The 13968-nt window shown below is 32.9% G+C and overlaps 1 protein-coding gene across 1 annotated transcript; it reads right to left on the bottom strand.

Moving 5' to 3' along the window:
• Positions 1–505: 505 nt before the first annotated feature.
• Positions 506–12925, bottom strand: LOC143225778 (uncharacterized). Its single transcript, XM_076455762.1, has 5 exons — positions 12742–12925; positions 11480–12585; positions 4546–4602; positions 3659–3748; positions 506–2017 (listed from the first exon to the last, which is right to left on the bottom strand). The coding sequence occupies exons 2-5, from the start codon at positions 12512–12514 to the stop codon at positions 1970–1972; spliced, it is 1230 nt and encodes a 409-aa protein (XP_076311877.1). The 5' UTR covers positions 12515–12585; positions 12742–12925; the 3' UTR covers positions 506–1969.
• Between the last annotated feature and the right edge of the window lie 1043 nt (positions 12926–13968).

Below are 13968 nucleotides of genomic sequence, written 5' to 3'. Positions count from 1 at the left end.
TATTTTTTAAAAAATAATGACTTTTCGGCTTCTGTACTGAGGCTTTCTTTAGGTCTGTCACATCTATCTGAAGAAAGCCTCAGTAGAGAAGCCGAAAAGTCATTATCTTTTTTTTAAATAAACAGTTGCAATTCATTAAAAATCCCAAACCATTCTTACTCTTTAAAAGTATATTTTTTTCAAGTTCGTTTTTTCGAGTTGCTAGAGCACTATTTTAAAATCTTCACCAGTCGGTTGTTGGTGCTCTGAACTTTCCTTAACCACTGTTAGTTTGATTAATTTTTCTACAAGTACAAAACTTTTTTCTTCTTGACAACGCTCACGACTTTGATGAACCATTATGCAAATGTCTTATTCTTAGGTGTTTTTTTCCTTTGGTGAATTTGACAATTTAATTATTCTCGTTTAATCTAAGCAAATGCGAAAGAGAATCTAAGATCAGTATGTATTTAATGTTTTATTTTTACTGAAATACAACTTCAACGAGCTGATATACCTGAAATTGAACAAGAACTGAAACCAATTAACGGTACAAAATGCCACTTTATTGTATCAGGTTGTGAATTTTTAACATATATATTCAAAGACATCTATTATGTAGTCAAAACTAGTAGGAAAACGATGAATTGAAATACACCACTGGATAAAATGTGTTACAAGAAAATGTGCGCTAGTCTGAAAATATTATTTACATAATAAATTATTTTCCACAAATTTGTTCTTCATTTATAGTAAACCTATGCAGAATTTCCAGAACTAAAATGTAACAGATTTATCTTCTCTTTTTCTCACAGTATTCTACAAACTGCAGATAATACTGAATACACAACAAGGCACTAACTGTGTTTATTGTTACACGTTATATAAAGGTTGGGGATGTGTTTTAGATGCAATAAAGATTTTTTTTCCCTTTGCAAATAAACTTTCATTTCAAGTATTTTTATACATTACCTTTTCTCATTATTATTTACAGTCAATCCGTTCTAAATAAATATACATTAAATAGTGATAGAATTGTATTTTGTATGACCAATACGTTAAGATAAATAACTCAGAAAACAGACTGTTTTTGAAGCAAACAAAATTATTCTCACGCACAATTTGGTATTTTAAGCAGAATGTTTGAATGCTTAAAACGTCTTTAGTACTACTTTTGACCACTAGAAAGATACTCAACAGAAATAAAACAAAACTTCAAATATTTATCTGATTTTTTACAATAAAACAATTATCCTTACATTGTAAAAACAGACAAATTATCAAGCTGGTTTATCACGAATTATTTAATTGTTTCAAAATATCCTGATATGATCAGACAACCAATTCACACACACAAACAAAATACCAATATGTAATATCTAAAATATTATGAACAGTAATAATACTCTATATCCATACAGTTTGTTTTATTGTGTTTTATAGTAAAACTAATTATGGTAATTGTGAATAGTAAATGAAAACTTCACGCCTACTAACAGCTAAAAGCGTACATATATTAAGATGGACAAAACTTACAGGTTTCGGCTAGCTCACAACAGCCATCTTCAATTAAAAAGTGGTAATAGTATTTCCACAAAACGTTTCGAAATTTTTCATATTATTAATTTTGCACTTTAAAACAACTAGTTATTTTTCATCTGTCAAAATTGAGACCTTACCCAGTTGTACCTATCCAAATTATTTTGACAGTGCAGAATAAGCCCCATATTAGAGAGTGCATTATAAGTTTCACATAAATGTAGATTGTGATATAATATTAATGCACACAAGACTTACTGCTGTTTTATATAAGTTGAAAATTTTCAATTCGCACGTCGCTGTTAAAGCCTGACAAAGACATTGTGATGAATTATATCAAACTGTAGATTTGAATAAAACTTTTGAAGTATTTCTCTTTCTGATAATTTCAAACTGCACATTGAAGATACAGCTATCGTTTAGCATTTTCTTTCTTATTCCAAACGTCCCTTTAGAGGTGCAGAAGAATAACCAAGAAAAGTGTAGCGCCCCCTAGGAACTGAAAGAAAACAATACCAATAATGTTTTAGGAAGTTAAAATTACATACTCTATTTTTGTGAGTTTTTCATTGACGTTCTCAAAAACATCCTTGTTTATATATTTCTCTATTTAATTTAGGTCAAAAGGAATCACAACTCATGCAAACTAACTTACACAATAGGGTTAATTACAAAGTTGAATTGAGTGACAATTTCGGTTAAACAAAGATATATTAGGCTGTTGCGTATGAAATGTCGGATTTTTAAAGGAAAATGTGAAACAAGTACATCTCTTTACTGCTTAATTTATTTAATTAAAATAAGCTCCTTTAGACTCAATACGTTTTAGCTAACGAGCTGTAAGCTTATAAATGCCTTCTTTAAAGAATTGGACGTCCTTTGATACAACGAAGTCTTTTCAAGCACTTTTGATAGACCTTTGGTTTGCAAATGTTTTGTTTCCCTTTAAAATGTCCACATGTATAAAAAAAAGTGCTAATCTCTGGAGAAAGATCTGGTGAATATGATGGATGAGGTAAAGTTTCATATTGAAGTTTGTTTAGTTTTTGGACAGTCACGTGTGAGACATGAGGTTGATTATTGTCTTGAAGCAGGACGGGTCCATTGCGACTGAGTATTTCTGGATGTTTTCGAAACAACTTCTGACGCATAATTTTAAGTTCATATCAATGTTTCTCTGCTGTTATTTTTTTCTCCTGGTTTTAAAAATGATTAGTGCTGACGACTAACAAACACTGATCATAAGTTTCTTACGGTAAACAGCTTGGTCTGGCATATGTTTTCATACTTCATCATAGTCTTGTTTGTTTGTTTTGGAATTTCGCACAAAGCTACTTGAGGGCTATCTGTGCTAGCCGTCCTTAATTTAGCAGTGTAAGACTAGAGGCAAGGCTACTAGTCATCACCATCCACCGCCAACTCTTGGCTACTCCTCTACCAACGAATAGTGGGATTGACCATAACATTATTACGCTCCCACGGTTGAAAGGGCGAAGATGTTTGGTGTGACGGAGATTCGAACCCCTGACCCTCGGATTACGAGTCGAGTGCCTTATCCACCTGGCCATGTCGGGCCATATTCGTCCTTGGAAAAACAGCGTTGTAAAACTACATTGATTAGTACACAATGTTCGCTCTAGGAGCGTCATCTTTGTAGATTTAGCGATACTATATTTTTGTAATTATGAGATGATCAAAAGTGGCATGGGTTACACAAGTGCTCAAGGAGACGTAACATTTTTGTTTTTTTTTTATACAGTAGATAACTCTTCCAGTCTGATTCAAATTTTATTTGGTGATACAAAGCTATTTCCAGTTCTTAGAGAATAACACTGTCTGTCACATCATTAAATGTGTTGAATTGTGCTCACTTTTGTCTGTGTTAATAAATAATTGTTTGTTTTTATATGCAGTGTCTGCCATTCGTTCAGTCGGATAGGAAACACAGTGTAACTCTTCATAACTTTTTCTGCCATTTCTTTTGCTGATAAGGTTATTATTTTCAATTTTAAGGTTATTATTACACCCAAGGATAGCATAAGGACAACTGGATTTAAGACCAGTTAAAAATATTTCAAAGTACGATATTTTCACCTACGATTATTCAGAGTATACTTTACAAAACGATATTTTCACTTACAGCTAGTAGGAATTTTCTGTTCACCACAAAGAAATCTCTTCCGGTTATGGCTACTCCACGTCTGTTGGTTTGCTCTAAAAATCTACAAGTCTGTAACAGTACAACACAACAATGTTATTTTACATATACATACATATATCTCTATAATAATCGTTTCATTCACGTTTTCAAATACGAAGAAAATAACATCATAAAATACAATTGTTACTATTATAGTGCTGACACTATACAAATAAAGTCGCGCTGATGACTTTGGCTGCACATTATTGCCTGGTACGGTAACTTCTTTTCCAATGAGCAGCGTTGAAAGATTACGAGTTCAGATTTAAACCATTCATCTTGAAAAAGCTTTTTACAGATTTTTCATTATATATGAACGAGTCGAAGATCAAGTTTAAGCTCAAAAGTCCATTGGAGTGGCAGAATTGTTATTTGAGTTTTCCAATGAAATCAGCCATTGGTTTCGAGGTGTATTGTGAACCTAATAAACTTTTGGATTTTTAATCTTCGTCAATTTTAACTAATTTTGTTGTTTATTATTTTGTCAAAGGTGCCAGAAGATATGCTAATTTTAATCGCAATTTTAGTCGGAAGGTTTTCTTATGTAACCACAGTCTTTGTTTTATCTTTAAGACCATTCCTGCTCTAAGCATTCCACTTTGGTGGACGATCTTGAAGAATTCCATCTTAGAAATGTTAAGTCATTTGGTTCTATGTCGTTTTATAATATTATTGTATGAATAGTTCTATTCGTGATGGCCGTCGATATGTTACTCTAGCCATAAGTCTGTTCGAGGTGGTATTACACTGTCGAATGATTGAGAATTTGTTACGAATTAAATATACAAATGTTACAAGAGTCAATCTTGTAATATTCTTAAGTTTACCTCTTTCGTGCAGGTATCAACAGGCAGACGTTGTACGTAAGGTGCCATTGCTTCTGCCTGAAAATAAATAGATATAGAATTATCACAAAAACGGTTTATACAAACGTTGCTACTTTTTGTTATTTTTTACACTTTTATACATTTAAAAATCTTCCATTTCCTCTTCTTAAAAACAAAAATAATCTTTTTTAATTTTTCCACACAATTTTTAACTTGTTAATTGATGTTTTGCTTTAATAAAGCGATAGACAGAACTGGATTAACAGCTGTTCATTAAGCTTCAAGCCTGTTTTCTCAATCGAAGGTATGTTTTGTTTTTCAATACTCTGATCGTACCCAATGATTTTTTGACTGCACTAATTCACAACAACCCTCTACACACTTTACTCATGAAACTGAAACGAATAATTACATTTCATTTCTTTAACCTTCTGTCTATCGTAAAAAAACGCAATTACTGGCCTCTTCACTTGGTTTAACTGCTACATTCTCTGCCCACAAAGTAGGGCCGAAAAACTTACCTCTTCTTATATAGCTCTTCACAAGGAAATTTCTTCCATACAAAGCACTATTATTGAAACGGTTAACCTATGCATCTCTTGCAGAAAACAACTAAGTGATTCTTAACTAATATGTTTGTCAAGCGATCTAAGATACCCACTGTACCTAAACTTCCTTTGTACATATACACCTGCTCACCACATCTTGGAAGACAGCCACTTTTTCACGAAAAAGTTGAAAAATTACGTTGACTTGAAAGCTATTTTTAAACCTTAATTTCAAAATACTGAACTTCTAATAAAAGAAAGTTTATAAAAGATACTGAACTTTAAATTAAAGAAAGTTTATATATGATACTGAACTTTTAATAAAAGAAAGTTTATGCACGATACTGAACTACAAATAAACGATACATTATACATAAAATCTCTTCTTCAGTCTCTAAATAACACACATTCTTCCTTGATTTAAAATTATTTTAATTTAAGTAATCCACGTGTACTACATACATTAACAAATTATTTATTTCTTATGTATTACAAATCATATTTCTGTTGTAATTACAACCGCGTTTGGCTTTTATTTCTAGATTACTGAAGATGGAATTTTGAAGATTCCAAACGTTTAATAAATTCTTCATGTTATTACGTTCATATTTTTTCATTATGAAGTTATGTTTTGCATCTATTATTTAAATTTATTGTCCAATAGTAGAATCGGAATTTAAAAAAAATAAAAAAGACAATTTAATTAATAAAAAAAGAATATAGTTCAATTATTTCTCTTGGTTTACATAACAAGTATTTAATATTAAGGACTACATGTCCAGATACTTTAGTATATGCAAACACAATATCACTATTCAGTGCAACATGCCTACAAGAAACATTGTCATTTAACTTCTGAAGAAGTAGGTTTTCCTTATGAAAGCTCTAAAGTTAGTTTGGTTCTTTAACTTAAACCTCCAATTCTTGGGTACAGAATTAAGAATATGCAAAGAATGGGTCAAATACGTTGTAAAGTATAGAATGGTCGTGTTTTTTAAAAGTCTACTGAATATCAGCCACTGTAAAAGACATTGCAAGCAAAGGGATATAGTTAACCATTCAGTATTTTCAAGAACAGTTTACAATTTAAGAATATATATATGTTTCAGTGACTGTTAGAGGCTACTGCAGCGAAATGTGTCCGTTTTCGTGCGATTGTTACAAAATAATGAGTGACACATAAATTATCTAGATAAAAACAAATATTCGTGACCAAACAATATTTTCACACTTGGAACAATAAAATAACGTGATCAAAGTTGGCTTTTTGTTTCAGTATTTTCAAAGTTAAATACGAGCTCTTTGTTAAAGAAAACCAAGACTGAAAATTTTCACGTTTTTAACACATGTAGTTAAATAGGAGCTTGTTGTTAAAGAAAAACGAGACTGAAAATGTTCACGTTTATAACATATTTATAAACACAAGCTATTGTTACAAAAAAGTTAAACAAGGATATTATTGAGTTGAAAGTAAACAAAATTGAACCCAAATTAAGGTTCTAGTTTATACCGTACGAAAACACGAGAAATACATTTCAAATCTAACCACTTAATATTTAAATTTCAGTTTCTATAGAACTGCTAAAATAAATATTTGATAAAAGTTAAATAATTTATGTACTATATCTCATATGGTTATATTAATCATACAAAGACTACCAAATAAAGTATAACTGTCAAACAATCCCTGGCAAAGTTTAACAAAATCCCCGTGATTGGTCTTGCTGTAAAACATGTTCTGCTTTTGTTTCATATTTTATTAACAGAACATTTTGATTTACACATTGTATTTTTTATTTAAACTTCATATAACTTTCCGAATATTCAATAAACACTTTACAGAAATATCTTGCAGCATCTGTAAATCAATGTTGTTGCTGTTGTTGTTTTTTTTTACTGAAACATACTCATAAATGTAAAGTGTGTGAAAACAAAAACAACAAATAAACCCATGTCTGTTCCGAATTACTTTTGGAATGGTAAAACAAAAATACAGACTCTACCACAATGAATTTATAATAAGTTACACGATAGTTCAGTAGAATAAAAGTGTAGCTTCTCAAAGTAGACAAGACACTAACACTCCATATACCAGTAAACTAGCGTAACACAGTTCACTTCAATATGAATAACGTATCTTTTTCATAATTATAAGAAAGCTAACAAAACAGCTAACTTGAATAATTAATTCTCTTTTTCCTATTGCGAATAACTAACACAACAAAACCCTCTTCAACTAATGAAACAACTTAACTCCCTCCACCACGGAAAGTAATAAATAGATAATATAAATGCCTTATCCCCTTCTCTATTTGTATTAAAATAACAGTGTGAAACAGCACTTTCAGCGCGAATAACCAATACGCCATGTCACTTTCCAATAGTTATAAATCTAACATAGCAACTCAGTTTTTCGAAACTAATAATATAAATACGATATATTTTTAGATACTAGAGAGCAGAAACAAAGTATACTCTGAATGGTGTTACTTACCAGTATGTTTGTTTTTGGAATTAATCCACCTAGCCATTTTAGGCCGCTTACCAGTAAATCAACATCATACAGCATCTTTAACATAAGGAATTCGAAAATGATGGTAATTTTCTTTCACTAAACACCGATTGTTTGTTGTTTTTTTAATTTTGCACAAAGCTACTCGAGGGCTATCTGTGCTAGCCGTTCCTAATTTAGCAGTGTAAGACTAGAGGGAGGCAGCTAGTCATCACCACCCATCGTCAACTCTTGAGCTACTCTTTTACCAACGAATAGTGGGATTAACCGTCACATTATAACGCCCCCACGGCTCAAAGGGCAAGCATGTTTGACGCGACCGGGATGCGAACCCGCGACCATCAGATTACAAGTCGCACGCCTTAACACGCTTGGCCATGCCGGGTCGCTAAACATCGATTATTATCAATTGTATATTATAATTTTACTAACGTTTTTGATTTAATTTATAGATATATATTGATAGAGAGAGACATGGTAACGAGAATATCTTACCTGTACGTTGGTGACGCTGTGTCTCTATCACAAGACACGAAAGAAATACAATTCACTTTCATCATAAAATCCATTGTTATACTTTAAATTGAATCAGCTACAATTACGTAATGTCTTTTATTTCTGTACCCATGTGCATCAGAAGAGGCTTCGACTAACACACACAAAAAATAAAACATTTAGTGTGTTCAATAACGAAATATGCTGATCTATTTATAAGGTATCTAATGATCTGATCGTATCTCTGTTTTTTTTTGTTTTGCAGAGGACTTAATATAAAACCCCATGTCTCCAAACATGTTCTCCCTTTCAGCCGTGGGTGCGTTATATAATGACGGCCAATCACACTAATCGTTGGTAAAAGAACAGCCTAAGAGTTGGTGGTGGGTGCTGATAACTAGCTGTCTTTCTTCTAGTCTTCCACTGCAAAATTAGGGACGGCTAGCGCAGATAGCCATTGTTTAACTTTGTGCGAAATTAAAAAAAAAAAACGAACTTAATATAAATCCGCGATTATGCATCACACCAATAAAACCTAACTGCCATACTTAATTGCTTGTTTGTTTTGAATTTCGCGCAAAGCTACTCGAGAGCTATTTGCGCTAGCCTTCCCTAATTTAGTAGTGTAAGACTAGAGGGAAGGCAGTTAGTCATCATCACCCGCCGCCAACTCTTGGGCTACTCTTTTACCAACGAATAGAGGGATTGACCATCACATTATAACGCCCCCACGGCTGAAAGGGCGAGACCGGGATGCGAACCCTCGACCCTCAGATTACGAGTAGCACGCCTTAACCCACCTGGCCATGCCGGGCATACTTAATTGCCTTAACCAAATTGAAAACAAGATCTCTTAGCACAATGTTACGTATGCTTAATTATTTTAATGAAGTTCAAAGTAAAGTGTCTTAGCACAGTGTTAAGTAAATTAAGTTACTGTAATGAAGTTAAAAATACATTGTCTGAGCACAGTGTTAAGGAAAATGAGTTATTTTAAGGAAGTTGAAGGTAACGTGTCTAGTAGTTAAGTAAACTAGGCTATTGTAATGAGGTTAAAAGTAAATTGTCTTAGCACAGTCTTAATGATTATGAGTTATTGTAAAGAAGTTGTAAGTAAACTGTCTTAGTTGTCCTAACTTCTAGACCAGAAACTGGTTAACATCAAAAGACCATTTCTTACCGAACTACCTTCTACAATTTACCTCTAAATATTGGAAGAAATAAGTTTCATTGTTCATTATTTAAGATTTTTCAAATCCCCTGTGTTTAACCTTCTCCAGACGTAATTATGTCTCAAAAAGTAAATAGCATATAAATAACAAATACATTATGAAAGGTGGATCAAAAACAAAAGATAGTTAATACAATTAAGATTACAAATTACACAATTAAGCTTAAATAAAGATAAATTACCTAAATTGTCGGACAAACAATATAAAACTATGAACTTTTATTCACAACTTCAGACAGAGAGTTGAATACAATTTAAAGTAGTTTAAAAAATAGATTATAGGCTAGCGTTGTCGACCGAGGATCCGTGGGGCTTTCGGGTCCAAGACATGATGTTGGAAAAATGTTTTACACCTTTAACTGTAGATACATTGTAAGAAACGTAAGGCTGCCGACCACACTTTGTAATGTCAGCTATGAATGTGTTATAAGAGACGTGATATTATCAACTACGCTTTACACTGTCAGCTGTGGATGTGATAAAAGAGTGAAAGTCAATCTTACTGTTCAGTTAAGAGTTGCCGTCTCAGGTGACTTGTGCTGTCGACAGGATGTCTACCCTCTATTCCACAATTCAAAATTACAGACAACTACACCACGACCATAGCGATTCTTTGACCTGATTGTTTAGCCTATACTGTGTCGTTCAGATGAACAAATACAAATAGAACAATGTTTTAATTTAGTACAAACATTTATTATTTACTGGTGATTTAACAGGTTGTGGATACTTGGAATATTGAGGATGGTATAGTCTCAATGATTTTCAGGTAAACATTCCAATATGTAAAGGAACAAGCTATTAAACAAATCTGGAGCATCATACTTTGTTTATAAACTACCAGTTAAGATAATCAGTGCTAGCAGATTAGAATTAAAGCACTAAGTTATCTTTATAAAAGGAGAACAACATTTATCACATGTGTTCTCAGAAGCTACAATGACTCTTGAACTGAATATGAGGAAACGAGTAATTTTGGATGGAGTTAATATAATAATGTCAAGATGGCGCCGTCATTATTTCTCTGACAATACAAATTGAGGAAGATCACGTAAGGTGGCCAGAAAAATGGCACTGATTTTTTCTTATTTACTACGTTAAATCTGGTTCTTATTTGTTCGTTCTGTACTATATTCACCTAGTGGAATCATTTCCTCTCCGACAACTACGGAACCACTCTTCTCGTAGTAAACATAACTGTCTTGTAAGGCGTGGCTTAGCGGTGTAAGTTCTTCTACTTAGGAGCTGGTTTTAATATTTTTATGAATCGATAACAATTAATATTTCAAAGTTTTAAAACGTTTCATTCGCTGTATGGGATAAGTTTTAAATAATTATGTGAACGATATAAGTACATTGTATTACACATCGTATACGAATCTATAACGACATATAAACCCTAAACAAGTCTACAAGCCACACCAATAGGCTTTATATTATAAACTGTAGACGAATCGACGAACGATATGGGTATGCTGTATCTTACATATCCTAGGCAGGTTTATAAACTTCAAGAATACGTTGAATATTACGTAATCTAAACAAGACTCACTAACTCGCTATTTAACTATCTAGTAAATTTTCAGTATCGATTGCGGGCCATAGATGGCATAAATAGTGTCCATATTTTACGCATTCTTATATTTATCAGGAATTATTTGCTCTAAAACGAGAACTACTCATAAGAAACTAGTATGTAAAATAATGTGAACATTAGCAAAACTGACTGAAGTTAATATATCACATATACACAATAACAATTCCAATCAAAACTAATGAGATTTCTATGTTTTAAGTAATGTAAACACTAGCAGTGTTAATCGAAATTAAAAAGTCATGTCAATATTGGTAGTTTCAATCGAAACTTTCATAGCTCTGTATATATAACAAATAAATACCAGGAATACCAATCGAAACTAATAAGAATCCTGTAAATCCTGGCAGTGTCAAAAGAATCTAATAAGAGCTCAATTTACGCAACAAGTAAACACAAGCAATGTCAGTCAAACCTAATGAAAGTCCTGTATAGAAAACATTGTACACATTTTGTAATATGGATTGGGTCTGATAAGAAAAAAAATATTTTTTATTCCTTTGCCAGTTTGTATCAGATTTCAATTCTTCAACTTGTATGAAAAATATACTCACCTTACGAGGTACCTCGGCAATCATGATAGTAATAATTACGAAACGAATGCCATATGTCAGACAACGCAGATAGACGAAGCAGGAGGTATTTGTGAGACCCATGTTGATGCCAGAATACAGTTCAAATAAAATGTACAAAGCCTCAATAAAAATAATGACAACAACAGAAGAGATAGACTCGTTGATCTTATCCACCGCGTTAGTGAGTAACCAATGTCCCAAGCGGAACCTCTCTAGTCGTTCTCCTTTCCACACCGTTGGGTCTTCATCTTCTAAGACCTCCTTAACTTCTTTCATAGCTTTGGAAATCAGGAGAGCCAAGATAAACAGTGTTGCTTCAGCTATAGCAATTGCTCCTTGACTAAATACGTACGCACCAGCGGCAATGGCTCCCATTACTGTACCTTGTAATCCAACAACATCTGGAATGATGAATATCTGGTTGGTAACGTTCTGAAACATCACTAAAGGATCTTTGACGTTTAGGTTATAGCGATAGTAAAGGGTCAACAAGTAGAAGACACCTTCAGCTAGTGCCATCAACATTACAAACACAGCTAGAAACCCAGTGTGAACAGCCAAACGAGGAAATTTCAAAAAATCTCTCAACTGAATTTCTGCGTCGTGAAGAACTTCCAGGACGTTAAAGTACTTCCCTGAATTACGAATTATGGTTACCCGGAGAACCAGGATGAGTAAGAAATAGAAAGGGACATCGAAGGCTGTAATAATGGATATTAATGACAGGTTGTTTTCAACCAATCTGTATCGAAAAGCGCTGACGACAACACTGTAAAGGGTTAAGAGGACCAGAATCAGGGAGTAAGAAGCAGACCCAACGGGCACTCGGGTGTTTCGAACAGACACATCAGTGACGAAATCAGCTGGGTTTATCCCAAAGATAATCTGAAAGTATGAAAGTGGCTTCAATGTCTTCATGGTTCTGTTCTCCTCTTCTGTGTCTTGATCGTCTCCAATAGGATCCACACGTGAGCGTCTTTTACGACAACATTTCGATAGGCATCGCCTCAACATTGTGTAGCTGATTTAGTAAATCTTCTCGAATTAGGATTGTTGGAAGAAAGCTAATATTTTTTTATTTATTCCTAGAAAGAAAAATTAAATTAGTCTTAAAATAATTAACTAACTAGTTTATAGGATTAGTTAAAAATAATTTGAAGTATTTTAGAACTCAGTACAGAATCTATTGAAGTTAACAATACATCGTTTTCTAAATTTTATCAATAACTTGAAATATTTACCAAATAGTCAGCCTTCTAGAAGTTCTGTTAAGGGTCTCTATATTGGATTATCAGTTTCGAAAACTAAACCTGTAAGCAACTGGTTCTTACTATCAAAAGAGAGGGAATACTAAATATAACGCAACCCCTTTAATGTTTGCTCGCGTGTTAAACCCCACCCATTTAACTTATTGAATTGAACGTAACAAACACAAGTATGCAAAGGTTATTGAAAGACGTGTTTGTTGATTATGGTTGGCATGGAAACGGATAAGCTATACCCAACAAGGTACATATTTCACGAAGAAATATTGTCGTTCCGACCACTGAGGCTACTTTTCAAACCTGCGCATGTCCTAATGCCAAACGAAAAGTTTTCTTTGTCGAAGACTTTGTCGTTTTAATTTTTCAGTGACACAAAATGTTTCACAGTTTACTTTGAAGAAAACAGTAGATAATATAACAACATGAGCTATTCACGATATATCCATATACAGTATTTTCCTATAGTTGGATCTGAAGTATTTCTCATAAAACATGAGTAAATTCTCAATTTAACTTAAGTATAGGAGGTCTAAGATCTTTTATGTTAACATCCAATGTGATTAATTGATGTATTAGAAACTCAGAACGTATTTTGTAGAGAGAAATTTTAACTCAGTAAGAAATAGTTCTTTATAACGTAAAATCTCAACGACTTCCAAACTTGTTTCATTTTAAAATATCTTTCGAAAACTAATCAGTTAATTTCACTTTAAATACGAATAATTTTTAAATAAAACCAAATGCACGTCGATTTTAATAGTCCATATTAAATATGATACCAAGTGGCGGCGTTAATTCACGAAACTGTTTGTTCACATTCATAAACCAGTGTCTTCTTGAAGTCACATTTCCACGACATAGGAATTTCTTCAAATTGTGATTCAAATGTATTATCCTCATTCACTTTGAGAACAGTCACATTTCATTTTAAAATTAGTTTTTGTTCTTGACTTATTTTCATGCGTACAATGTCATATAACGTTTGAGCTAATTATTTCTTCACTGAATACATTATTCGTTCACTGTTTACTGTATACACGTAACACGTGTTACACGGGTTACACGTAATTTTTTTATGACATCTGGATTCGGTCAACATATTGTTCAACTTTCTGTGGAGTGAATGAACTATTGACTATTGTAAACGTACCAAACAACGCTCAGACATATGTTAGGGGTTGTAGATATTCTAACTAACGCTTA

This window comes from Tachypleus tridentatus, chromosome 9 (genome assembly GCF_004210375.1).
Source record: "Tachypleus tridentatus isolate NWPU-2018 chromosome 9, ASM421037v1, whole genome shotgun sequence".
NCBI lineage: Eukaryota > Metazoa > Arthropoda > Merostomata > Xiphosura > Limulidae > Tachypleus > Tachypleus tridentatus.
This window is presented reverse-complemented; position numbering and strand designations above follow the sequence as displayed.